The 27,260-nt window shown below is 41.9% G+C and overlaps 1 protein-coding gene across 5 annotated transcripts in view; it reads left to right on the top strand.

Annotated features, from left to right (window-relative positions):
- The window catches only part of CTNND2 (catenin delta 2), a 368,350-nt gene extending 342,032 nt beyond the window's left edge, over window positions 1-26,318 (top strand). For all 5 annotated transcript variants that reach the window (XM_075271079.1, XM_075271077.1, XM_075271078.1 and 2 more), the window contains 4 exons: window positions 7,352-7,478; window positions 13,897-14,019; window positions 16,945-17,018; window positions 25,358-26,318. In XM_075271079.1, the coding sequence (XP_075127180.1) occupies window positions 7,352-7,478; window positions 13,897-14,019; window positions 16,945-17,018; window positions 25,358-25,618 (585 nt within the window). In that variant the 3' untranslated portion in view covers window positions 25,619-26,318. The remainder of the gene's footprint in view (window positions 1-7,351; window positions 7,479-13,896; window positions 14,020-16,944; window positions 17,019-25,357) is intronic.
- Window positions 26,319-27,260: the final 942 nt, after the last annotated feature.

The following is a 27,260-nucleotide window of genomic DNA, read 5'->3' as shown; positions in this document are numbered from 1 at the left end:
TCTGCGCTAATTCCGCACCGATTCACGCCAAAACCGGTACGAAATTCATGCCATTTTCCTCCGTGTGAATGCACCCTAAAGGAACTGAGGCACCACTTTGACTCTGGGAGTATGCAGCCAATCTCTCATAAAGGGAAGTGCACTCAAGGGACTAACATACATTATTGTGCAGGGTAGCTAGTAAGCGACTCAGTTGGACACCTTATCTTGTATACAGTGGAATTAGTGGCTGAGCTGCAACATTTCTTCAAATCAGCAGAAAAAGCAAAAATATGATTCCTGTCCTCCTTGTGTTCACTTTTAAAGGGAGTCTGTCACCATAGTAAAGCATGTCAAGCCAGCAACCAGAGTGGGAGAGTCCACTATTGAATACCTCACCTCTCCCTTTACTACAGGAAGAGGCTCATTGAATAGTGAACTCTCCCATTGTGGTTATAGAGTCCGTTACGTTGTGCCAGTAGAAGGGTATTGATTAGTGGACTTGTGGCTTGTGGAAAAGCAGGTTGCCTTGCTTCTCTTTATTTTAGAAGTGAGTTGCAGGGGAATTGCCATGGTCAGTGGGTAGATACACTGATTAATATAATTAAATGGTTATAAAATAGTGAAACCATTAAAAAAAGAAATTGAAGCGCAGGTGGAAATGTGTCCTCATTTCCTGCCCTGGGAGGATTATCATCTTGTAAATGCTTCTTTGCATTTTAATGTTTCATGAAAAATTAAAAGAATGAATGAGTTTTGTAAAACCTGTTTTATTTTCTGCACAATGGGCATCTGAGAGGGTCATATTAACAACCTGTATGGCATCATTCTCTGTAATGTGTATTGTTTTTATATATATATATATATATATATATATATATATATATATATATTCTAGATTTTCTTATAAGAAAATTATACTGACAGTCTAAAGAGAAGTATACTGACAAATCTGAACAACAATATATAGTAGACTAGCCTCTGCCCGCGACTTCGTCTGTGGGTTGTTGGCATCGATGATCCGCCTATATTCAACAAATTGCTGCCATCAATGGTTTGCCTGCTCTGGCATTTCGGCATCTCTCAAGCTGTCCTGCTGCTGACCTTGTTCCTCACACCATGCCTGTGATTGTTCCGGTATCTCAGCAGTTCCCTGGGACGCCATATAATGAGCGTGTTTTTGGAGTTGATGATCCGCATGCTCCGGCGTTTGGGAGCTCTCAAGCTGGCCTGCCGCTGAACTTGTTTCTTGTACCGTGCCTGTGAATGTTCCAGTATCTCAGAAGCTCAATGGGACGCCATATAATTGGCGTGTTGTTGGTGTTGATGATCCGCCTGCTCCGACGTTTCAACAGCTGTCAAGCTGTCCTGCTGCTGAACTCGTTCCTCGCACTGTGCCTGTGATTGTTCCAGTACCTCAGCAGCTCGCTGGGACACTATGTAATACATGTGTTGTTGTAATCGATGATCCCCCTTATCTGCGCTTGAGGAAAACTCTGTGACTTCTGGCTACCTTCATAACTGTGGTTGTTTGCTACAAATGAGATTTTCTTTTTCCAGGCATGTTTAAAATTGACAAACTGCCAATTTGGATTAAAGGTGTTTACCCATGTCAGTGTGTCAGCAGTGCCTGGACCAGATCAGATAATATGCAAATGCATGAACACTGAGGGTTAGCTGTGTTTACACAGAGAGATAACAACCCTGGCTTTCTCAGAAGCTGAGATAAGAGCAGTGTATTATAGTTGTGAACAAAAATTCATAACAATCATGAAGCCATGTCATTTATCGGGATAAAAAGTAGCCTATGTTTTAATCGAGGTTACAATCTATTATTTGCCAAATTTCATTCAAATCCGTTCAGCCATTTTTGCATGATTGACACACAAACATCCAAACACACACACAAACTTTCACATTTATAATATTAGTAGGATATATTAGTAGGATAACATAAATGTTACAGGAAGAAGTACATATCTGCATTTCCAGGTTAAATTGGCAGCAGCAATCATAACAAAATCCTCTACTGATCTGAGTTAGATATGCTTGTAGGCAGCCTGACCCTAGGAAGAAATTTATGGTGCAATTCAAAACTGTTTTGAGGTACATACATGGCCAATTTGGTTAGTGTGGCTAGTGAAATCATATATATGGGTTCTAGGTGTGTCCGTTAAGTGCATGCTTCCAGTCTTTTAGAACAGCTTTCTACAAGACTTTGAAGTGTGTCTGCAGGAATACTTGTCCATTAATCAAGAAAAATATTTGTGAGGTCAGACCACTGATGTTGAATAAGAGGGTCTGCCTTTCAATCTCCATTCTAGTTAATCCCAAAGGTGTTCTATGGGGCTGAGGTCACTACTTTGTGCAAACCGTTAAAAGGGTTGTGTCATTATGGATCCTTATCCCCCTATGCAATTGCTTCCAGTGATCAGGAGAACGTGGGACCAAAAGTCCCCCTAAAGTCTCCTTGAAAATGGAGTGCTAGTGCACTTGTATGACCAATGCTCTATTCACTCAGCCAAGCGTGCTTTTATGGACTTTCCATTGTGCTATGGGACACAGTCATGCTCGAAAACAAAAGGACCCTTCCCAAACTGTTCTCACAAAGTTGGAACCATACAATTGGCCACAATCTCTTGGTATGCCTAAGAATTAAGATTTCCCTTGTCTAAGTATTAAAAGCGAGCATTTTCCTATGTTAAAGTTTCCTGTATTACCAGGAACTATTCATTTATAAATACAATTGAAATAACAGTTACTCTTTAATGACATAGGAGGTTTGGGCCTTGATTTCTGCTCAATCTGTGTGCATCTAGAAGTCGCAGCACCCTTGCTAAAGGAGTCTGGGTAGACACGATGATGTTTGGTCATGCTACGGGAGTCATGACCAAAGTTGCTATGTAATCCCTGTCTAAAAATCCTAACAAATGTACATTTTCAAGTTGATTGGATGGCCATCTATCCCAGTAGGCAGGGACCCCCAGTACTCTTACCAAATAGAGTTATGCCTATATTTAGCTTAAACAGATATAATGAGTACCCACTTTCAAGAGAGCCATGGAAAGTTCAACATGTCCTTTTTGGGCCTTAGGGCCCCTTCACACGGAGTAAACGTGCGTGTATTTTGGCAAAATACATGTGTAAAAACACGTGTAAAAATAAGAATCCCATTGACTTCAATGACATTTTACACGTGTATTTTGACGTGTTTTTTTACACATGTAAAAAAATGCTGTTGAAGTCAATGGGAGTCTGATTTTTACACGTGTATTTTGCCAAACTACGTGTGAAGGGACCCTTACTTCTCTATGAGAGCTCCGGCTCTTAACAGTCCATGTAGCTAACAGCATGACTAGCTTCCTGGTCATAAACAGTAAACAATCTCAATGTTAGGAATCTGATGCGCCAATAATGGGCAGTAAGTCCTGGGCAACCACAATCCCCAGACACTGAGGCAAAAACAGTCCTGAGTGTACTCTCCTAACCAGAGTAGAACCAGGCCCCAGAGGTCTTTGCCAGAGCCCCTAATGGTGGAGTTGGACTTGGCAAATTTTGGGACCCAGAACCACAACTGCCAGAGAGTAGCGCACTCCAAGTAATAGAGGACCCATAAAACCCAGAAACACTAACCTCAGCAGATGAATAAACAGGAGAGCTAGTCAGCAGCAAGAGTGATGTTCTGAGATTTGCAAGGAGGTAGCAAAAACACCGCAGGGAAGTCGTACAGGCCAAGTCGGTACACTGGAGGTCTCGCAGGTTCCAGGGATAGCCAGAAACGAAGTCAATCAAGCTGGGTCGGTTCACAGGAAGTCAGAAGGTAGCCAAATCAGAAGGTCAAGGAGAGGTAGTTTGGAAGGCAAGCCGGAGTCATACACAAGAACACAGAGGACTAACAGGAGGTTCAGGGTCAGGATAGCAATGGAAGCGCAGGAAGGGAGCTGTCACCAGAATATCTGAATAGCCAGCGGCGGACTACAGCCAGAATGAGGCCTCCGGTCTGGAAGTGCAAGTCCCGACCCCAGTAGGACACCAGAGTCCCTGCAGACTCATGTTGAGGTTCCAGCCTTCCCTTACAGGGGACTGGAAGCGTTACGCCAGTGCTGCAAACACCGTGGGCCGGCAGACTCCGCGCGTTACAACAAGGCTCAGGCCTGGCCTAGCACTCAACTTGGCATCCACATATTTTCAGGTTAGACTATATGTCTTTACATAGGGGCAATGCTATGTCACTTACAGGCCTTATTACTAATCTATTTGGTTCTTCCAGTAGCTGTTCCCTGCTATGCCTCCTCTTTTTCACTAGCAGGTGCGGCTCTACTTTCTGAGCCCCTTCCCTGCATCCATGGTGAAGGTCCGGACTATTTCGGACTCCCACCACTCATAACTTGACTTGTATCTTTACTCTTTCTGGAGGTTCAGTTCACCATCTACAATCCCTCTTTAGCCCATTAATCTTCTTTGATCACCACACCAGTGAAAGCATGGCACGTTGGAAAGGGTGGTCTGAGGGCCAATGAGGCTGGGGTATTGAATTTCCCTGTACCAAGTCAGTATTTGAATTATAGTGCTTTTGATTGCATTTATGCTACTATATGAGGTGATTCAAGTGGTATACTATATTGAACTGAATTGTGACACTGTTCATTTATTAATATATTTACTTAATTGCTACAATGGGATAGTATCTTCTATTTAACCATATTGTAGCACTATTTACATTGCAGTACCTTTTAGGTTTTGATTTTTGTGTATCTAGCAGTAATTATGTATTTTTGTACCAGCAGCTGCTATTTCTATTCCATTTCATTGAATTGGCTCATCAGTTATTGTCGGGTGTTGTTTATAACTGGATATTGTTTCTTATATGTGTTTTGGCACTATTATCAAATTCCCTATCTATTATTACTCACAAACTACTGTATCAGTTTTTTAATACTTCATAACTTCCCAATTTTCTATTTTGAGAAATTTCTACTCTCATCATGGGCGATTTTAACATCCCTATCAGCCTCTCGGATTCTATTACTAACCACCTCTGTAGGTCTCTTAAAGCTTACCACCTCTCACACACAAAGATTGTAATCTCGTTGATCTGGTTTTCTTATGGCTCTGTTCTGTCACTGACTTTACAAATTCTCGCCTATTAATTTCTGATCTCAGTTATCTTTCCTTTATTATCAAAGGCTCTTCTCCTTCTCAAAACACTCCAACCTACCGCACCTACAGGAATCTGCGCACCTTAAACATTCAACACTTCTTAGATACCCTACAGTAATCACTGTCCCCCATTTCTTCTCTCTCTTTTCCTAAAATGTCCACCAAGCACTACAACAAGACCCTTAATACCGCCCTGGATAAAATAGCACCCTTGACCTTGTTACCCTTCCAAACCAGACACTGGTAAACATGGCACACTTTCAGTGGGCTTAAGATGTGCTGAACGTCTGTGGAGATAATTAGACACATCTGCAGATTTTCTTTAGTGCAAACTTATTCTTAAAGCCTATAACTGCACCCTTCACCTTGCCAAACAAGCTGACTTCACCACTCTCATCTTTTCTTTTTCCATTGACCCTAAATAACCCTTTGATACCTTTCACTCCATCCTCATGCCAAACATTCAGGCATCTGTCATAGACATCAGTGCTCAAGACATGGCCACTTACTTTAAAGCTAAAAGTGACAACATCCGTCAGGAAATAACCAAATTTCCAAGCAGTATCTGTCCCTTTCTCTCCTCGGTTTCTACTTGTGAACTCTCATTCTATGACCCAGTAACAGAGGAAGAACTCTTCCAGCTCCTTTCTTTTGCTCGCTCAACTAATTGTACGAGTGACTCTATCCCATCACAGGTCCTCTGTACCCTGCTGTTGCAATTTACTTTACTGAAATTTTTAATCTCTCTCTCTTCTGGAATCTTTTACCTACTGTTTCAAACATGCTGTCATAATCCCTCTATTGAAAAAACTTTCCTCAACCCATGCTGTGCTGTTAACTCCCGACCCGTCTCTAACCTCCCCTTCAACTTTGAGTTCCTGGAACACTTGGTCTATTCCCACCTAATCTGCTCTCTCTCTGCCAACTCTCTTCTGGATCCCTTACTATCAGGTTTTCGTGCTCTACAATCTACAGAAACGGCCCTTACAAAAGTCTCCAATGATCTGCTAATGGCTAAATCTAAAGGTTCACTACTTATTCTTTTGTATCTCTCAACAATATTTTACACCATAGACCACCAACTCCCCCTCGCTGTGATCCATTGGTTTCAGGGACACTGTGATTTCTTGGTTATCTTCCTATCTTTCTGACTGCTCATTTAGTGTATCATTCACTGGTGCTATTTCTTTTCTTCTTCTCCCAGTACGGTGTTGTGGTTTCTCAGGGCTTATTCTTAGGCCCCCTCTTCTTCACAGCCCCAAATGGTCAAACCATTCACATATTTGGCTTTTAATACCATCTTTATACTGATGACACCCAGTTATATACCTCATTCTGTGACATCACCCCTGCTCTACTACAGAACATTAGTGACTATCTCTAACATCTCTTTGTCTGAAACAGAGTCTTTCTAAAACTAAACTTCTTATGTTCCCTCCATTAACCCACAAATCAATAGGGCTGTATCTCCCTACCTCTCCGCCCTCGTCACTGTCTCCCACCCTAACTGTCCACTCCATTCTGCCAATGACATTAGACTTGTATCCTCTGTTATCTGAATATTCCACTCCTGTCTCCAACACTTGTCTCAAGCTGTACCAGTGTTCAACCCCATACAATCCAATTAATACCAAACTACAGTAGCTTAAAACATGCCCTAAAGTCACATCTATTTAGGCAGTCTGATCACCTGACCTAATCACATTGTTCCACATTTCCTCACACTCCTTCCTACTCTATACCTCAGAACCTGACCCCTCCATTTCTAGGTTACTCTACACTCCATGTACTTAGTATATGTATATTCACAGATACTGCTTGGTCACTGGCTCATACAACTTCAGTTAGATGACCTTATCTATTAATAGATGGTTGGACCATTGTACCACATAAAGCTCTCTGACCTCTTGTGTCCCCATATTTCCTCATAGATTGTAAGCTCATGAGCAGGCCTCTCACTCCTAATATTTGATATGTTAATTTTTTGTCACATTGTAATGTCAGATATTGTCTGTTCACGTACCCTCCAAGTTGTAAAGTTCTGCAGAATATGTTGGTACTATATAAAATTATTATTATTATTATTTTATTATTATTATTATTATTATTAACAATAATCTTGTGTATTAGGTTGTCTTGCTTATAATGGCTAGTAATTTTAACAATTTAGTCTTAAAACACTGATTTGTGATTTTTTTTTGGTTGTCCATAGGACGGATGGTCTCAGTACCACTTTGTAGCAACATCATCAACAATTGAAAGGGACAGGCAACGACCTTATTCTTCATCAAGAACTCCCTCCATATCTCCAGTTCGCATGTCTCCTAATAACAGATCAGGTAAGTATGTTATTTTTAAATAAACATTATTAGAATAAAATACATATATTTGATAGCATTTGTTATTTTGTTTAATTATTTTTTGTTTAGCTTTTATATTCCATTTTCTTGCATCTATAATATGTAAAGAGCTTCTCAAATTAGTTATAATGTAAGAATTAAAAAGGTTTTCCAGGTTACACATATTGATCCTCAATATGAGATTGACGAGCGCCTTCAAACAATACTGATCAGGTGTTTGAAGAGGTCCCAGTGTTCAAAAGAGCGCTGTGGTCTCTTTAGTGCTGACTAAGTACAGTGATGGACCTTATATAGCAGATTTGCATGGTATTCCAGCTCAGCTTCATTCACTTGCATAAGAATGAGCTGCAAACAGGCCATATGACCAATGATAATGGTGTCACAGGTCTACTGTCAGACTGAAGTGCTTAATGCCCACCAGAGGAACTTGTTCTAGAGTCCCACCCAACAGCTTCCTGCTAATATCCTACATCATCTCCTTCACTGTAATCTTGTATATTTGCTGATTACCTGGCAACCAGCTCAGCTCATTACTATGTATTTTCCCTATATTATCCTCCCCCAAAGTAATGTGCATGCTCCAATAGCTTCATGGCCGTTTGGTGGAGCACTCCACACACTCAAGATTATAGTGAGGGCACTGCTATTCGCACACAGGGATGCCATCAGGAATTTTGGGGCAAAATTTGTGGACTACTATCCTCCCCAAAGTATCTTTCAGCTTTCTATCCTGTGGTCCCCACATGGTATATATAATATTCTCCAGTGTTCCCCACAAAGTATAATTCTCAATAGAGCCCTCCCACAGTATAATGCTCCACAGTAGCACCGCACAGTATAATTCTCCATAGAGCATAGAATATAAAATGCTCCATAGAAGTCCCACATGGCATACAATGCTTCCAAGAGCCTCCCACAAAGTATAATGCTCCACAGCTATCCCAGACAGTATAATGCTGTGCAGTAGCCCTACACAGTATAATGCTCCACAGTAGCCACACACAGTATAATGCTCCACAACAGCGCCCACACTCTGGCTCGTTTCAGTGCTATTATTTTACTCTGCGGTGACTTCACCTCTCATGAGCAACCTCATGGCAAAGGCTGTCTCCAGCTTCCTCTTCAGGTATGTGGCTGATGTCACAATTACCAGGGTTCACCGCTGTGGCCTATAATTGGTCCTCAGAAGTCATGTGGGTTGCACTGATGTCATGACACTGACTACAGTTACCTTGGCTCAGCGGTGGATCTTCCAGTGGACCAGTCTGACACTGCACAGGTGTTTGAAACAAGTGTCACTGCTGCTTCAAACAGCTGATCGGCAGGGGTGCCTGCATGCCTTTTTTTATCTGTGATTTTAGACAACTTGCATCTATAGCCTATATATATTTTACTCCTACAATTTGGTTTTGTTCACTGGCCTTTTACAAAAGTACCTGATATAAATTGTCCTTTTAAAATTGCCTTTATTTGTTAGTTTCCACTCCCTTTAGATTATTATCTGTCATGTGATCAACACTCTGACATAAGATGCTGGCACTAACATGAAGTGAAGCAAGAAGTAATTGGTTTTATTGGTAATTCAATCCATATACAGAGTGACAGCATACAGTACATCCTGAACCTCCTACAGAGATTTTGTACATCACATATATAATGACACATTGTCAAGGAAATATTGCATAAATGTACAAGCAGTGGCATAACTAAAGTTTTGTGAGCCCTTGTGCAAACTTTTATCTGGGCCTCCTACTCCTTCCCTAGAGTAAATTCTTGATAGTCACGGTTATGGGTGCTTCAGCGATATCTCAGCTTATATACAGCTTTAATACACACCTACACACAACTGCAGTTATCAACATTAACTGCAGTTATAAACAATACTGGGACAGTATCATATGCTCCACAGTGGCCCCTACACAGTATTATATGCTTCACAATGGCCCACACACAATGTTCCACATTGGCTCCCACACAGTATCATATGCTCCACAGTGGTCCCCACACAGTATAATATGCTCCATAGTGGCCCCACACAGTATCATATGTTCCACAGTGATCCCCACCACAGTATTATATGCTTCACAGCAAGGCCAGCATCAGCTCCCGGCTTATCCGAGCAAGTGTCAAGGCGTCAAGCTCCTGAGGGTTCACACTCGGCAGCAGACTACAGCCCTACTTACTAACCTATCGATCCTTTCTGCAGGAACAGGGATCAGTAAGTTAAGCCAAGATCTCCATGTGGTTTGGTTCACACCAAATATGCCTGAACCAAAACTGCTATTATCATACTCTCTACAGACCCCAGAGTATGATGATCGGAGGCCCAGGAGAGGTAAGCAAACATAAAAAAATAGTGTTATTTACCTCTCCTGCGCTCCGATGCTCCATACTATTTTCGGCCTTTTTCAATGACCTCACATAGGTCAGGCCAGCATTGTGACGTATAATGACGCTGATGTAACCCACGTCTTTTACGTCATTGAAGAGGGCTGAAGACTGAGCAGGGAGAGACATTTTTTTTGTTTGGACCTCCAATCATTATATTTGGGGGTCTTTTCAAACCCCTGAGTATACTAATAGTTTGTGGGTCGTGAACCCCAAAATTTTGGGGTTCTGTTAAACCCGAAATGTTTCCAATATTTGGAAGGACCACCCTAAGGGACACTATGGCACCTAACACTGTGCGAATGGGCCACAATGGCACATTATATTTTGTGAAGAGGCCCCTATGGGACATTATACTGCGTGGAGGCCACTGTGGGACATTATACTGTGTGAACGGGACACTATGGGACATTATAATATGATTAAATGGGGCATTATACTGTGTGGAGGCCAGGAACTGGTGTGCTATACCATGGGGGGCAAAAGTATATTATGGGGCCCAGTCTTTGCTAGTTACGTTGTAAAGCATCGAGTGAGGCTCATGATCATGTGACAGCTACACGTTGTAGATAGTATTACACATGGGTAAATATAGAAAAAGGAGCAAAAAGGCCAGTAGAAAATCATGTAGCAAATTGTATGTGTGGCAGGAGGTTGTGACTATGTACTCACTGGCACTATGCCTACCCTAGTTAGTATATGGCTTATATCATTGTGGTATCTAGAGTGCTTTTATTCTGACTTGGGTTTATTCATAATGATTGTTGTAAAGGCTTTTTGGCATTACTTTATGCATTATTAATATTGTTAAAATGTGTGAAACAGCTGTGTAGTCAAAATGCTCACTATACCCCATTTTCCAAAGTGGGGTCACGTTTGGGGAGTTTCTACTGTGCTAGTAAAAATGGCCCAGGGATATGGGTAAATAGGCATTTTTTATTAATAATGTAATTTAGAAAGTAAAAGGGGGGAGGATGTTTAGATTAGTGTAGGGTTTTAGGGTTTTCCCTAAAACCCCTTTAACACTTTACCAAGTTCCAAATAATTGTGCAAATGGGAATTAATTGTCAGAAAGATATCATTTTTTGATTTTCAATTAAACTCGAAGATGGATCACTTTGGAACACTGAAATCAATCTCAAACTTCTGTGCCAATTAGTCAGGTGAGCCAAATTGAAGCAATCATATTTTAGACTGGGGCCCCATGTGGCAGAAAGCCACGGAAAAAAATGCGTTGTTTTACAGTCACAGCAAAGTAGATGGAATTGAAGTGAATCCCGTCTCCACTTTGCAAGAAAATATGTGGTGCAGACACGCAGTGATTTTAGACAGCCTAATACCATGATGCGGGATTATTGCAAAACTAGTATATATATTCCAAAAGGAACAGACTCCCAGCTGTGGACAGCGTAGGGAAACTAGTTTGGCTAGGTGAGAGCCATGCCTGATTTTTTTTTAAGGGGGCTGTCCTATGGGCAGCAAGCTGAAGCATTGTTTTCTTAATTACATCCTGGAAAAAAGATTTGTATATTCCGCATAATCCCCCAGTGGAGCGAAAATGGCTTGTAAGTCTCCATACGTCTGCAAAGGTGCACTCTCCTTAAGGAGATTTCTTAGTCCCTGACCATGGTCTAGTCTCTCACCTAGCCAAACTAGTTTCCCTACGCTGTGCTGATGAGATCCAACCAGATCGAAACAGCGCTGTCCACAGCTGGGAGTCTGTTTCTTTTGGAATAGATATACTAGTTTGGCAATAATCCCGCATCATGGTATTAGGCTGTCTGAAAAAGCCATGCATAATGTTTAAAGGGGATGTCCTAGAGGCAGCAAGCAGAGGCATTGTTTTCCTAATTACATCCTGGAAAACAGATTTGCATATTCCCTATATATTAGTGATGTTAGATTATTGTACATTATACTCCGAGACCGTACCTTGAAACATAGTTTGGCTACACTAATTGTCAAGGAGTTCTTTTATATGTTTACTCGGACAGGTATACCCAAGGAGATCCTGACTGACCAAAGGACTCCTATTATGTCCAAGGTAATGAAAGAAATGTGTAAGCTCCTGAAAATTAAACACCTGCGAACCTCTGTGTATCACCCCCAGACAGATGGCCTAGTGGAGAGGTTCAATAAAACCATTAAGGGCATATTAAAGAGGGTGGTTAGCAAGGGAAAGATTGGGATTGCCTTCTGCCCTATTTAATGCCCCAGTCCTCCACAGGTTTTTCCCCATTTGAGTTGGTTGTATGGTAGACACCCACTTGGTCTCCTAGACATAGCTAAGGAAACCTTGGAACAAGAACAAACTCCTATAGTAAAGGAACATATGGAGCAGGCCTAAATGGCTCAGAGCCGTGTCTATAACAGAACAGCTAAACTTAGGATCTTTAGTCCAGGTAAATTTCTGGCCAAATGGCAAGGGCCATATGAGATTATTTTGAAAGAGTGGGGGCATTAAACTATAAGGTACCAGCCGGGCAAGAGAAAGCCCAAATAAATATACCATATAAATTTAATAAAACCCTGGAAGGACAGGGAATTGTTGACGTCAGTAGGTTCCCCTTTAAGGTTACTACTCCTGGTAGGGTTTCACCTGAGGTGCACATAGCAGAGACCCTGGAGGAGGCAGGAGGCAAAAGAGTTAGTACAGAAAAATAATGATGTGTTTTCTGAGATCCCTGGACTCACCCATGTAATAGAACATGACATTGTCACTGAGCCGCAGGTACGGGTTAATCTAAAACTGTACAGGGTACCTGAAGCTATATCTGAGGAGGTCAAAGATATGTTGGCAATTGGGGTAACTGAGGAGTCTAAGAGTGACATGTCCAATCCCATTGTTCTGATTCCTAAGCCAGATGGTTCCATAAGGTTTTGTAATGATTTCCGTAAACTGAATGAAGTGTCAGAATTTGATGCCTCCTCGATGCCCAGAGTCGATAAGTTAATGGAGAGGTTGGGACATGCCAAGTATTTCTCCACCCTCAACTTAACCAAAGGGGACTGGCAGGTGCCGCTCACTAAAGAGGCCAGAGAAAAAATTGCATTTGTCACCCCATAGGGCTTGTTCCAATATGTGACAATGCCGTTTGGGTTATTCAGGGCTCCAGCAACCTTCCAGCGGTTGATGTACAGAATTCTTAAGCCCCATCGAAGGTACGCTTCACCCTACCTGGATGACATTGTCAACTTTAATATGGACTGGGAAAGTCACATGCCAAAAGTTCAGGCCATACTAAATTCCCTATGAGCAGCTGGTTTATGAAATCCAGACAAGTTGCAGAAAACAGTGTTTTTGGCTGCTGCAGAAAAAAAAAAAAAAAAACGCTGAGTTTTACAGTAACAGCAAAGTGCATGGGATTTTGCTTCATCTCATTCACACAGTGTAGGAAAAAAATCACAAATGTTTTTCTTATAGACTTAAAGAGGACCTTCCACCACCTCCACCAGTTCAAGTTCTTAGCATCTGTTAATAGTTACTGCTCCACTGATTCCAGCGCAGTTGGAATTTTCTCTACAACCTCCACCATTCCAGAGGAAAAAGTACAGGTAGTTTTGGTGCCTGATGTGCTATTTAAGCTCTGTTAAGGGCAGTGTCAGGCTGGGGGTGTGATGCAGAGCTCCAACAGAGGCAGCCAGTGTCAGAGCTCAGAATCACACATCTTGTCTGCTGCTGCCTGACATTGTCCAACTAACAGTACAGAGCCTATATAGCATGTCAGATACCACAACTAACAGCATTGATTGCTCGGGAACAGTGGAGGCTAGAGAAAAAATTTTAACTGGAAAAACTCAATGAAAAATGCAGTAGAAAAAAAACACAATATCCGCAGTGTTTTTAAGCTGTCTTTCACTACATAGGGTCTTAGGCTAAAAATGCTCTTTTTTACAATGAATAAATAACTTTTTGTGCAATTGATTCAGTGCATACAGATGTTATTAAGCATTAAAGGAGTAACATGCACATATAATATTCCAATGTGTGTATTTTTCTCTGTTAAAGCAAGTGCCCCTGCATCCCCTCGGGAAGTAATCAGCCTGAAGGAGAAGAAAGTGGACTATGAATCGGCAGCATCAAACGCTACTTATAAAGGAGAACATACTTCTAGAAAAGACACCGTAACAGGTATATAACAGCCATAATTTCTGAAAATAAAACAGTACAGCAATAACAATAATTTTAATGTATATAGTGCCAACAAATTCTGAAGAATGTTATAAATGAGGTGATACATGTACAATCAAAATCCTATTACTTAATTACAAATTAAACATATAAAATAATAGGTGTAAGCAAGAAGGTTGACACAATGAGGTCCAGACACCTTTTATGAACCAAGATATTGTACAACAAATAGAACTGCATGGGACAATTCAAGGCCACACATTTCAGAAACACAGCTTTTTCTGTTGCAGACTTTTAGCGGTTTTTTTGAGCCAAAGCCAATTATAGCTACAAAAGGAATAAGAAATATATAGATTTATTATACTTCTGATCAATCCACTCCTGCTGTAGCTCAATAAACTGCAGCAAAATCTGCAAACTAAGAAGCTGTGTTTCTGCAACATGAGGCCTCCGCTGTTTTCACATGATCAGTGTTTGGTCAGTGATTTTCATCAGTGACTGTGTGCTAAAACTAGTAGTGGGTTACAAACACAGAACAGGTACGAATATTTCTGTTATACCTGATCTCTGTGTATTCTTCACTCTTAATTTTGACTCACAATCACTGTGCAAAATCACTGACCAAACACTGTTGTGTGAAAGAAGCCTAATATTGATCACAGCTTTCTCATCTGAATTGAATTCAGTCTTTTTTTGTTAGAGAGTAATGTCAAAGCATTTAGAAGCTTCTACGGTGGTCTGTATAAGCATTCTTGTGACTCCTGACGTGCAGTATAATAATCTACCAGTAAGGAAAAGATGATCAGATAATTGTCACATAATTAAAGGTACATAAACTTTCTTTAAAGGGGGAGTCTGGACAGTTAAAGGAAATCTGTCACCAACGTAAGGGTGCATTCACACTACGGATACGCTGACTGATTCTAAACGTTAAAACACGTTCAGAATCAGCGCGTATAAAGCAGATCCCATTCATTTCAATTGGAGCCGGCATACGAGCGCTTCCCATTGAAATGAATGGGCTGCTTTTTTCTCTATGAGCGCTCCCATTGAAGTGAATGGGAAGCGCTCACGTGTACGGTTCGCCGTGTGAAGGGGTCCGACGCTCGGCTCATTCCAAGCCGTACACGCGAGCGCTCCCCATTCACTTCAATGGAAGCGCTTGTAGAGAAAAAAGCAGCCCATTCATTTCAATGGGGAGCAATGCAACTGCTTTCAGAGTTCCAGTTTTCTTATTTGAATATATTGACAATGGAGGCATAAATTCATGAAAATTTTCATGGGAAAAATAGTGTTACATTCTGGAGAGCCTGCTCTATCTAACTGTGTATCTTGTTTAATATGCTTCACCCTGGTGACAGATTTCCTTTAATTCAAGCAGAGCAATTTCAAAAAATGACTACATGACTGTGATGTTGTTAGTATTCTGTATGTTCTTTGCTGCTTACCCCCGATTCACATCTGTGTTTGCTTTTGCGTCAGGGAATCTGCTTGGGGACCCTCCCCCGAACGGAAAACTATTCGCAATTAAAAGCATTTATCTAAGAGACCACACCAACCCCATAGACTATAATTGCAAGCAGCACTTTTCTCTCAGCATGTCTTGTACGGAAACCACGTGAACCCTATTATAGTCTATGGGGTTCATGCGGTTTCTTAGGTAACCACTTTCTAATGTGTATAGTTTTTTGTTCAGGGGGTCCCCAAGCGGACTCCCCAAATGGAATACCGAATGCAGATCATTTTGCTCTGTCTGCCCAGCAACAGTGACGTAGTTACGGAGATGGAGCTGAGCTATGAGGGGTAAAGAAGGTGAAGAAAGCTGCTCAACAGCGACTCTAGGCTCAGGCTGCTGCTGATGGAACTGATACTGCTCCTGCCACCCCCTCCCTCAGCTGCCATGCCAGTGCAAGTTGAGCACTCTGGGTCAGACATGTGAGAGGATGGACGATGGTGCAGATAAACAGCGGCCAACTTGCTACATTTGTCTTCCCTCTCAGCGGGTGTGAAAAAGACTCCCATTTTTCCCTGGTACCGAGGATCTAACCCAGGGGTCCTCAAACTGCGGCCCACGGGCCACATGCGTCCCACCAAGCACTTCTGTCTGGCCCCGCCAACAACGCCGGCAGGCATTCATTTATAATGAAGCTCCTGGGGAGCTCGGGCCAGGCCATGGAGCGCACTTCACTTTACCTATTGGAGGGCACCGCTCCCGATGTCTGTGTGACCTGCTCTGCCTCCGGCCCACTGTTTAAAAAGTTTGAGGACCCCTGATCTAACCTAATGGAGATCCAGTAGTCATCTCTTTTCTGAATGGTGAAAATTCAGCTGTCACTGCACAAGCAATTGAGCATGCATCGGGCCATTTGCGCAAGTGACTCCGAGGGACTGCCTCCACTGCATACTGCCACGGTGTGTCTAGGTCATCTACCTTGTCCTCCTCTCCATTCATTTGGCTAGATATTGCTTGTGCCCCAATGTCTTCCTCGTCCTCCTCCAGGTCAGTCCCACAGGGATCATCTGGCTTCACATCTCCACCCCCTGACCAGCCAGATTGAAAAGCATTTTTTCCAGGATGTAAATCAGTGGAATGACGTTGTTCATCCTGTATTCCTGGCGACTGACTAATAAAGTTGCCTCTAAAATGGCCGCCACCGGTAAAATGGCACTTCAGTCAGCTTTGACCAAGGCGCCAGAGGGATTAATGCCCAGCTCCCAAACGGCCACCAAAGTTAAACACCCGGCATCCGCCGCACCAATATGGCAGATGTCGGGAAGGGCTTAAGATATACAATTCAATACAACTTATTGTGTGTGGTGTCATGAAAACACTTTTCAATTAGATATTACAGAAGTTATATTATTATTATTTTTATTATTATTATTATTATTAAATTTTATGTATGGTCTTTATTTTTTTTTTAGCTCCGAGCACAGGATCCACAACTATATATAGGAATTCATTTGGAGCACCTGGCGATGATGTGAAACACAACCAAGTAAGTTTTTCATTCTATAAAATGTAAGCATTTGAAAAAAAAATCTTTTGAATTTTATAGTTTCTTTCAAATGGTAATAATCACACTTATGTTGATATTATTATTATTATTATTATTATTTATGATTCTAAGAAAGATCAATAGTAAGGGATTCTTTACATGCAGTTTTTCCAATCAACTTTTTGAGAACCTGCCATGTGTCAAGGCTTTTTTTTTCAAGTGTTTTTTTTCTATTCATTAGACTTGTAATATGCATTTTATGTCCTGTAGAATAGTTTATAAGATAAGATAAGATAATCCTTTACTAGTCCCACCATGGGGAAATTCAGTGTTTTACAGTAGCACAGATAACACAGGATATATAAGATAAATGCCCAAAATAGTATATACTCAGAGCATGCTGCATTTTTAAAAAAAGTCACTGACTCAAAAATTGCATTAAATGTAAAAAAAGACAGCAAATTAAAAAAAGCAATGTTTATTATGCATTTTATTTTTCACAATTGACTTTCAGCTTACACAAAAAATCACAAAAAATGCAGCATTTTTCCCAAAAAATACAGTTTATTAAACCAACCTTGGCAGCACAGGCCCTTTAACTCCTTCCTGCACTATGATGTAAGAGTAGTTCATGGCAAGTAGCAGGTTAGTGCATCATGGCATACTATTACATCATGAATATATTGAAGTGAGCCTGTGCCATTATCATCAGGTGTTAGCTGCTCTAGATAACTCTGACGCTGGGTTCACACCAGCGTCTGGACTCCGTTATCAGGTTTCCGTCTTCTGCATGCAGAAGACGGAAACCTGTCATGCCGAGTCCGGCCGTGAGCGCCGCTGAGCGTTTTGAGCTCTCCGTGGTGAAACAGTTTTTTTTAAAACCGGACACAAAGTACTGCATGTTTAAAAAAACGGTTTTGTGGCGGAGAGCATAAAACGCTCACCAGCGCTCACGGCCGGACACTTTTCAAACCCATTCAAATGAATGGGTTTGAAAGATGCCGACAGGTTTCCGTCTCCTGCCCAGTTTTGTGCAGGAAACGGAAACCTGCAGAACGGAGACCCGAGGGCAGATGTGAACGAGCCCTGAGGGTGCATACACATGGAGGAAAATGGTGAGGTTTTTCCACTAGATAAATTCCGCTAGTGGAAAAAAAAGCTAGCGGAACCCATTGAAATCAATGTTAGAATTTTTTCAGCGTGGAAAATTCTGCTAGCAGAAAATTCCGCTAGTGGAAAAAAAGTTAGCAGAACCCATTGAAATCAATGGGATGCTTTTTTTTTTATAGCGCTGAAAATTCAGCACCAAATAGAGCACCATTTTCATCCGTGTGAATGGATCCTTATTGCTAATGTGTAACACCTTAGATGCCACTGGTAATAGTGACCAGGGTATCTAAGGTTGTCCAGACAGTTAAATCCCCTGAAATGGTACCCAACACTAGGATTGGGGGTTTCCACTGGCCAATACCTCTGGTATTATTAACGCTGTATTAGATCCTGTTGAAGGCAGGCCCTAATAGTGTGTCTGTCAGTTTTAATTTTAACAGCCATAATTAATACACCACATTTTACTAGTACTGCAGTGTGTTATATGAGTGATCAGAAGATCACGCAATATAATTACCACAAAAGAAAATTAATGAAGAATAAATATAAAATATTTGAAAATATTTCTAATAATTAAGTCAAATATATAAATACCCATTTTTCCTAATTAAAAATTTAAAGCAAAGATCCTGATCAGGCACCATATTTAAAAGCGCAGCATCTATTACAGTAGATGTCGGGAAAGGGTTAAAAAAATATGAATTGGTTTCCCTATTTTGCACTTGTCTGCAAAATAAAGGTAATGACATCTTGTTTTTGCAATATAGTGCACAGGCCAAAAATTTTAATGAAAAAAAAAGTGTCACTTTGTTTTTTTCGATTACATGTTAGGCTAGGGAACTACGTAACGGGCCACAGCAAAAAAGCACTGCTGGAAAAAACCTGCTGTGGGAAAAACACTGCAGCAATGCATTGCATTTTTTCTCGCAGCGCTTGTCACACAAGCCTCTGTGGACTTTCTGCTTCCCTTATAAATATCAACAAAACGCCAGCGTTTCCATAGGTATTATTGACTTATGCGTATTTTTCCATAATGTGTGGATGGGGTTTGCTAGTCCACTTTGCATGTAAAAGGCCACAGCTTGGCCAATGCAATATATTATCAGGCAAATTAATTTCTGTAAGCCCCATTAAGTCGAGGATATTTCTACAACAAATCTAAACCTCACTTAGGCCTTAGCTAATGTGATTATATGTAAAGTTATGCATCTACGTAAAAATAATCTGTATACCACATGTGTCCTAGGAGGAGGAAAAGTCAGAGAGTGAGTAGGAGAGACCTAGAGAAGGACCTGGGCCTGCAATGTTATCAGTTGCTTAAAAGCCCAGCAGAATGTTGCCATGTATTAACCCCTTAAGGACGCATGGTAGTTTGTGTCTTTAGGCTAAGGCCCAACGGTTCTTCACGCAGCGCTTTAAACAGAAAGTTCATGTTGTCTTCCTCCGTGGACTTTCTGTTACCATTATATCTACAGGAAAGCTGCCGGTGTTTCCGTAGGTGTAATTGGCATGTTTCGATTTCCAAAACCCGCCAGTTTTGGAAATCGCAGCATGTTCACGTTGCGGTCGGGTTTTTCCCTTAAAATGGGCATGGGATTCACATGAATCCCATCCACTTTGCTGTTACTGTATAACGCCATGAATCACAGCTTTTCCAGCCTGTGGGGCCTTAAACTTGACATCTTTTAATTTACTGTTAGGGAATAGCCAGATGATAATTCCCCAGAAGCTGCTGGCGAACCCTGGAGGAAGGGGCACAAGGGACAGTGAGCCCTAAGCTGAAGCCCCCAACTGACCCTTCCTATTGCCAGGCCCTATCCTACGTAATAGGCGGCAACCACGAAGACAGTCCCTTCCTGTATAAGTGATACACAAAACGCAGACAAGACGAACAGCAACAAAGGGAGGTCAGCTAGCCAGGGTTCGGTAACAGTCGAGCGATGCAGTGCCAAATCAGAGTCCAAAAGAATAGTCAGTAGGGAAAGCCAAAGGTCAAGGATTAGAATACAAGTAATTAAACAGCAAGGGAAACCAGCAAGCAAGAGGCAATAACCGGCACCAGTGTGACTGTGAGCCAAGACTAAATAGGGGAGGAAGAACCCGCCCTGAACTTGACAGGAAGGCAGGCTGTCAATCACAGGCAAGACAAAATCAAACCACTGAATGGACAGAGGCAACAAGGGCAGAAGACGGGTGTGGTGCAAATCCAATTAAAGAACTAGAGCCGTGTTCACACAGTGCAACTAAAAACTTCAAGCAAATTATGAAACTGCACCCGCCTCCTGCGCCGCAGCATGCGAGCAGAGGGTGAAGCAGAGACCTGAACAGGCAGAGATGTTACAGTACCCCCCTTTTATGAGGGGCCACCGGATCCTCATCAGACAAACTAGTTCTAGAGGGATTCAGAATTTTCCCTGCCTTGTATTTTCGTTCTGCTTGAATCACAGACGCTTGAGAACCAGGCAAACATTTTTTATTCACCTGGCATTTCTGATACTACCAGGTTTTAATACCGGAGGGGCGTTCCCAACTCTTAGTAGTTGCGACCTTCTCCTCACTGACACAATCTAAGGAATTCAACGCAATACAGTGGGATGAGCACTGATCTCCCCACTTTACCACTTTCTTTTTACCCCAATCAAAAATAGGGTTATGGAGGTTCAGCCAGCGGAACCCCAAAATAACATCAGCAGACAGATGCTCCATAACAAAAAGGCTTATGACCTCTGAATGTGTAGAACCCACTTGCAAAGAGATTAAGGGGGTTTTAAAACGGACTTTACCCCTGGCCAATGGAGTAGAATCCGCTCCAGTAATAGACATAAGCGTGTCAAGTGGCAAAAGCTCAATGCCCAAAGATGCAACAACTGAATATTTAATAAAGTTTGCTGCAGACCCAGAATCAACTAGGGCCTTGCCAGAAACAGACCTGTCACCAGAGGACAGAGACACAGATAACAACATCTTATTGTTATTTCCACCAAATACCTGGTTGCCTAAGTGGTTCTTCTGATTACCACTCAGGCACTGAAGTTTTTTCGCAGGTGACAAGGGTCTGATAGAGCAGTCTCGGATGACATGACCAGAGGAACCACAGTACAGGCACAGGTTATTTCTGAGACGATACTCTCGTCGTGTCTTGGCATCCATATCTCCCAGTTGCATGGGTTCCTCACCAGAAGTGATGGGAGGAAAGGTAGGTTTTTCAGAGGAGAGAGAGGAAGAGACAGAAAACTTGGAGGCAACAGGCTCTACTCTCTCTTTTAAATTTTCTCGGATCTTGCGGTCAATACGGACCGCCAAAGTCATGGCCTGCTCAAGAGTAGGGGGATCTGGGTGACCAACCCAGAGCTCCTTCACACGGTCACACAAACCTTGTTTAAAGTGAGCTTTTAGCGCTGACTCACACCAACCTGCCGTTACACTGTACTTGCGGAACTCAGAGCAATACTCCTCTGCAGAGTGTTTTCCCTGCCGCATGGTGAGGAGTTGAGATTCCGCAAGCGCAATGTGGTCTGGCTCAGCATAGATAGAGCCCAGGGACTTAAAAAATTTTTCCACATCAGACCACTCATTAGCATCAGGAGGGAGTTTAAGGGCCCAAGCTTGTGGATCCCCCTGTAGCAGAGATATAACCTCTCCCACCATTTGGGCCTGAGTTACATGTGGATTAATCCGAAAATACAAGCGACAAGACTCCCTGAAAGTCTCAAATTTTTCACGGTCCCCTGAGAAACGATCCGGGAGTAACATCTTGACCTTATAAGGTGCCAAAACAGCTGGGGATGATGCAGCAGCCTCAGTAAGGGTCTGAACCTGTTTAGCTAGCTCAGCTACCAGGCCTGTCAATCCCTCCAACTTGGCTGCAAGGCACTGAATAGGATCCATGCTATCTGTAGGGAAGCAATGGATGTAGGTTTTTTGGGGCCGGTTATTCTGTTATGGAATAGCCAGATGATAATTCCCCAGAAGCTGCTGGCGAACCCTAGAGGAAGGGGCACAAGGGACAGTGAGCCCTAAGCTGAAGCCCCCAACTGACCCTTCCTATTGCCAGGCCCTATCCTACGTAATAGGCGGCAACCACGAAGACAGTCCCTTCCTGTATAAGTGATACACAAAACGCAGACAAGACGAACAACAACAAAGGGAGGTCAGCTAGCCAGGGTACGGTAACAGTCGAGCGATGCAGTGCCAAATCAGAGTCCAAAAGAATAGTCAGTAGGGAAAGCCAAAGGTCAAGGATTAGAATACAAGTAATTAAACAGCAAGGGAAACCAGCAAGCAAGAGGCAATAACCGACACCAGTGTGACTGTGAGCCAAGACTAAATAGGGGAGGAAGAACCCGCCCTGAACCTGACAGGAAGGCAGGCTGTCAATCACAGGCAAGACAAAATCAAACCACTGAATGGACAGAGGCAACAAGGGCACAAGATGGGTGTGGTGCAAATCCAGTTACAGAACTAGAGCCGTGTTCACACAGTGCAACTAAAAACTTCAAGCAAATTATCAAACTGCACCCGCCTCCTGCGCCGCAGCACGCGAGCAGAGGGTGGCACAGAGATGTTACATTTACATTACAATATCTTTATAATGAAATTACCTATAAAGCAGTGGTTCTCAACCTTTCTAATGCCGTGACCCCGCAATACAGTTCCTCATGTTGTGGTGACCCCAAACCAAAAAATAATTTTCTTCTCTACTTCATAACTGTAAGGGCTAGTTCACACAGGGGGCGGTACAGTGGATTTATAGCGGATTTAGGCAGTGAGAGTGACGTGGGGAGCCGCATCACTCTCGGGTCAAAACACGCTTGCCACGACTGTCACGGCTTCCCCCCCGGAGTCGGCTCAAATTAATGGGCCGACCACGGAGGTTGCTGCCTGAAGGGCAGTCGGCTTTTTTTTACCGTGAGCGGCAGCATGCACGCAAAAAACAAGCCTGGCGGTCTAAATAGACCTCCATTGTGAGGAGGCAGATTATGACGTGGATTTTGCGCCATAATCTGCCCCCTCTGTGCTCGTGTGAACGGGCCTTAATTTTGCTACAGTTATGATTCGGAATGTAAATACCTGATATGCATTATGTATTCTCATTGCTACAAATCAAACATAATTTAAACATAGTGATTCATCACAAAAGCTCTCTTCCACAAAATCTGCTGAACCCCCCCCCCCCCTTGCTCACACACAGTCTGAACCTCCTATCACGCTCAAACACAGCCTGAACCCCTCTATCATGCTCACACACAGCCTGAACCCCCTATCACGCTCACACACAGCCTGAACCCCCCTATCATGCTCACACACAGCCTGAACCCCCCATCATACTCACACACAGCCTGAAACACCCCCCCCATCTTGCTCACACACAGCCTGAACCCCCTATCATGCTCACACACAGCCTGAACCCCACTATTATGCTCACACACAGCCTGAACCCCCTATCATGCTCACACTCAGCCTGAACCCCCCTGTCATGCTCACACACAGCCTGAAACACCCCCCATCTTGCTCACACACAGCCTGAACCCCCTATCATGCTCACACACAGCCTGAACCCCACTATTATGCTCACACACAGCCACATCCACTTTACAGTACAGGCAAAGTGGATGGGATTCATGGGAATACCATGCCCACTGTGCGGTAAAAACTGCTGTGTGGACACGCCGTGTGGAAATTGCAGCCTGTCAATTATATCTACAGAAACATGGTTTCCCCATAGATATAATTGTAACAGAAAGTCCATGGAGGAAAACTCTGTGAACTTTCTGTCTAAAATGCTGCGGGAAGAACCACAATGCGTTGCCGCTGCGGTTTTTCCAGCAGACAGGGTTAACAGCAAAACAATATTTATTAATCTAATTCTGTAGTCTGTTGAAATACCAACTGTGTCCTGGAACTCAAATAAAGTCCTCAAATGAAAGCGCCCCTTATGGATTTTGGTGCAGTCATTTTATTAGGATATTTTATAAGAATTTTCAGGTACCATGTCGCATTTTCACAGCCCCAGAGGTACCACAACAATAGAAACCCAATAGAAACCCTACTTTTCCCGTTTTACAAGGAATAAAGTGCCTCGACATATTAAACATTTTTTCCTTCATATGGCAATGCCCCACTTGTGGTCATAAACCGCTGTTTGGGCACGGTGGAGAGCTCAGAAGGGAAGGAGCATTATTTGTTGCAGCTTCAATTTTGCTGGAATGATTCTCAGGTACCATGTTGCATTTGGAGAGCCCCAGAGGTACTACAGTAGTTGAAACCCAATAAAAGTTACCCCATGTTAAAAACGCCACAATTTAAGGCATTCATCTAGGGGTATGGTGAGCATTTTAAGCTCACAGGTGTTTCCAAGTGGTACTATCAATAGATGGTGCAGAATTGCTATTTTCTAATTATATATGCCATTTCAGTACCCAATAGATTGTGCCCAGCATATGCCACTCTACAAATAAACAACATAAATTGTAATGTGGATTCTACTGAATATGGCAATACCCTAAATGTGGCTGTTATTTCATGCCTCAGCACATGGCAGGGCTCAGAAGGGAAAGAGGCGGCACATGGCAGAGAATAAGCTGTGTGGAGTTCATTAGGGTAAATTAAAAATCAAGGGATGATAAATATGAAAACACTCTTTCATATAGAACCCTGGTTTGTTGGGACATGTGTGACATTGATATGTGCTGTCCTTCTTTATGCCCCTCTTTGAGCAGACTCAACACCTCTTTTGACTTTCCCTAGTTGCCAGTTTGAGGAACTTCCCCTGAAAAGTGTTGTCCAAGTACTTCCAAAAGTGCTGGGTGACCCCATTCTTGATCTCTAAAAAGTAGGTTCTTGATAACCACTTCTTGAAACTCAAGTAAAGAAAACACATACGCATTGTACAGTGCCATCTGTACGATGTGCACAGCCAGATTCTTAAATCACACCCTCGATTTTTTTTTTGCGTTGGTGTTGTAGGGCTTTAGGACATGATCTGACAAGTCTACATCCCCTGAACCGAGGGTGATCCAGGATGCAGTCTAATGTGGGGGTCTCTCTACTGGTACCTTGTAATTGTACATAGGTGCTGATATATTGCCATGCCATGTATTGTTGTCAGTAAAAGATCATCTTTCTTGTACTTGACACACAATATGTTGTTGTTGTTGTTGTTGTTATATTTTGTTTGTTTTTTTATATGTTAATGTAAAGAAAACATTGATTTAATCTTCCTTAAATAGATTTCTACGCAGCCAATTCCACAAGAAACTGGTAGAAAAGACTATGAAAACTATCAACCATTTCAAAATTCAACGAGAAATTTTGATGACTCCTTCTTTGAGGATCAAGTGCACCATCGACCTCCTGCCACTGAATATAATATGCATCTGGGATTAAAATCTACTGGCAACTATGTCGACTTTTATTCTGCTGCTCGCCCCTATAGTGAACTTAACTATGAAACAAGCCACTATCCTGCCTCTCCAGACTCGTGGGTTTGAGACGCAGATTCAAAATCTGTGCATGTGCATGCATAACATAAGACATTTTTCCTTGCAGATTTCATTTGTTAAGCCTGTTCCTTAGAAAGGCTATGGATATCATTGTGGAATATTGGCTATGGTGTTTTAGAAAGCTGGTGGATTGGAATCAAATACTTTTGTGAAAGTTGTAATCGCCCTGAGATGGTATACGAACTTGAGCATTATGAAGAATTGGATGCTAAAGCATAACAGATGCCTAGTGTACTGTAAACAGAGGTATTCTAATCTACTGGTGCTTTAGTACTGAACATCGGGTATACAAAGCTATACACCAGGTATAATTAAAATGGTTATGGTGGGAAGAAGTCACATTTAAGGTGTGTTGACATAGTACATTAAGCACAAGAGTGAAGTTTACATAATCTATGGGGAACAGTTCTTCACATTTTGTTTACTTTCCTCATTGTGAACCTAGGCTTAAAGTTGCATTAGAGGTTTCTTCTGTATAGCAAGATGTTTCTTGCCTTTTGTTAATGCTTTGTTGTAAGTATTTGATGTACATTACTGAAAAAGGAGAGTGGACTGTGTAAATTACACCAATGCCACAGTGTTCCTTCATGAGTGGTTCTATATATTGCTTAATTTCTTCAAGATTAAATAAAAAAATGTCAATATATTTTGTTTTCTCTTGCCCCAGTAAGTTCTATTGAGATTAAAAAAAAATTGAAAAGAGTAAGGCTGAGGTCCCATGTTGCGGAAACGCAGGAGGTTTTTTTTGCAGATTTTGCTGCATTTTTATTAGCCAAAGCCAGAAGTGGATGGAGCAGAAGGTAGAAGTAGAAGTACTTCCTATATATATTCCATTCCTTCTGTAACCATTTATGGCTTTGGGTAAAAAAAAACACAGCAAAATCTGCAACAAAAAAAGTTCTGTTTCCACAATGTGCAGCCTCAGCCTAAAAGTACTTTTTAGCAGTATTGTATGGTCTAGTACGTGATCTTATTTTTTGTGACAACTAAAAACATTAGTAATGTCTGGCAAATAACATGATCATCCTACACTCTGTCGACAATGAGCTTTTTTTCAATGCCTAAAATTTTACATGTAGATATTTGAAATAGACTTTTTTCATTTTTACTGGTTTTCCTTATGATGATACAGTGTTAAAAGAAATAAATTGCAATTGATCTGTCATCTATATTTGCCAAATGTGTATTTCCAAAACAAAGATCGACAGTGCATTAATGTTATGTCTGCATGTGTGTGAATATTTGTCATTCTTATGTGATCACGTTTAATCTGACACATTGCTTCTATTTTCTTTACTAATTTGGCACAATATAGACATGTTTGTCATGTTTATAATAGTGCTTTGGACTTAGCATTTCCAGAATGCTAAACAGCATATCGCCTTTCAGTATACAGTGCATGGATCAACCAAGAAGAATCATTCATTTACATTGATTTGTGCAATCTCTGTTGTATTTTACGACCAGGTGCCTTAGAGCTGTGAGCACGTGAAATATACATTATTGTTGTATGATAACACAGATTAGATTTTATTTTGAAAATGCTGTGCATTGAGGAAGCGTTTTAACTAATAACAAAATGTAGTACTCTTCAGGTGGAAAATGGAAGATATGGTAGTAAACATTAGCA

The sequence above is a fragment of the Leptodactylus fuscus genome, chromosome 4, assembly GCF_031893055.1.
Source record: "Leptodactylus fuscus isolate aLepFus1 chromosome 4, aLepFus1.hap2, whole genome shotgun sequence".
Classification (NCBI taxonomy): domain Eukaryota; kingdom Metazoa; phylum Chordata; class Amphibia; order Anura; family Leptodactylidae; genus Leptodactylus; species Leptodactylus fuscus.
The sequence above is the reverse complement of the archived record's forward strand: the minus strand, read 5'-3'. Positions and strand labels throughout refer to the sequence as shown.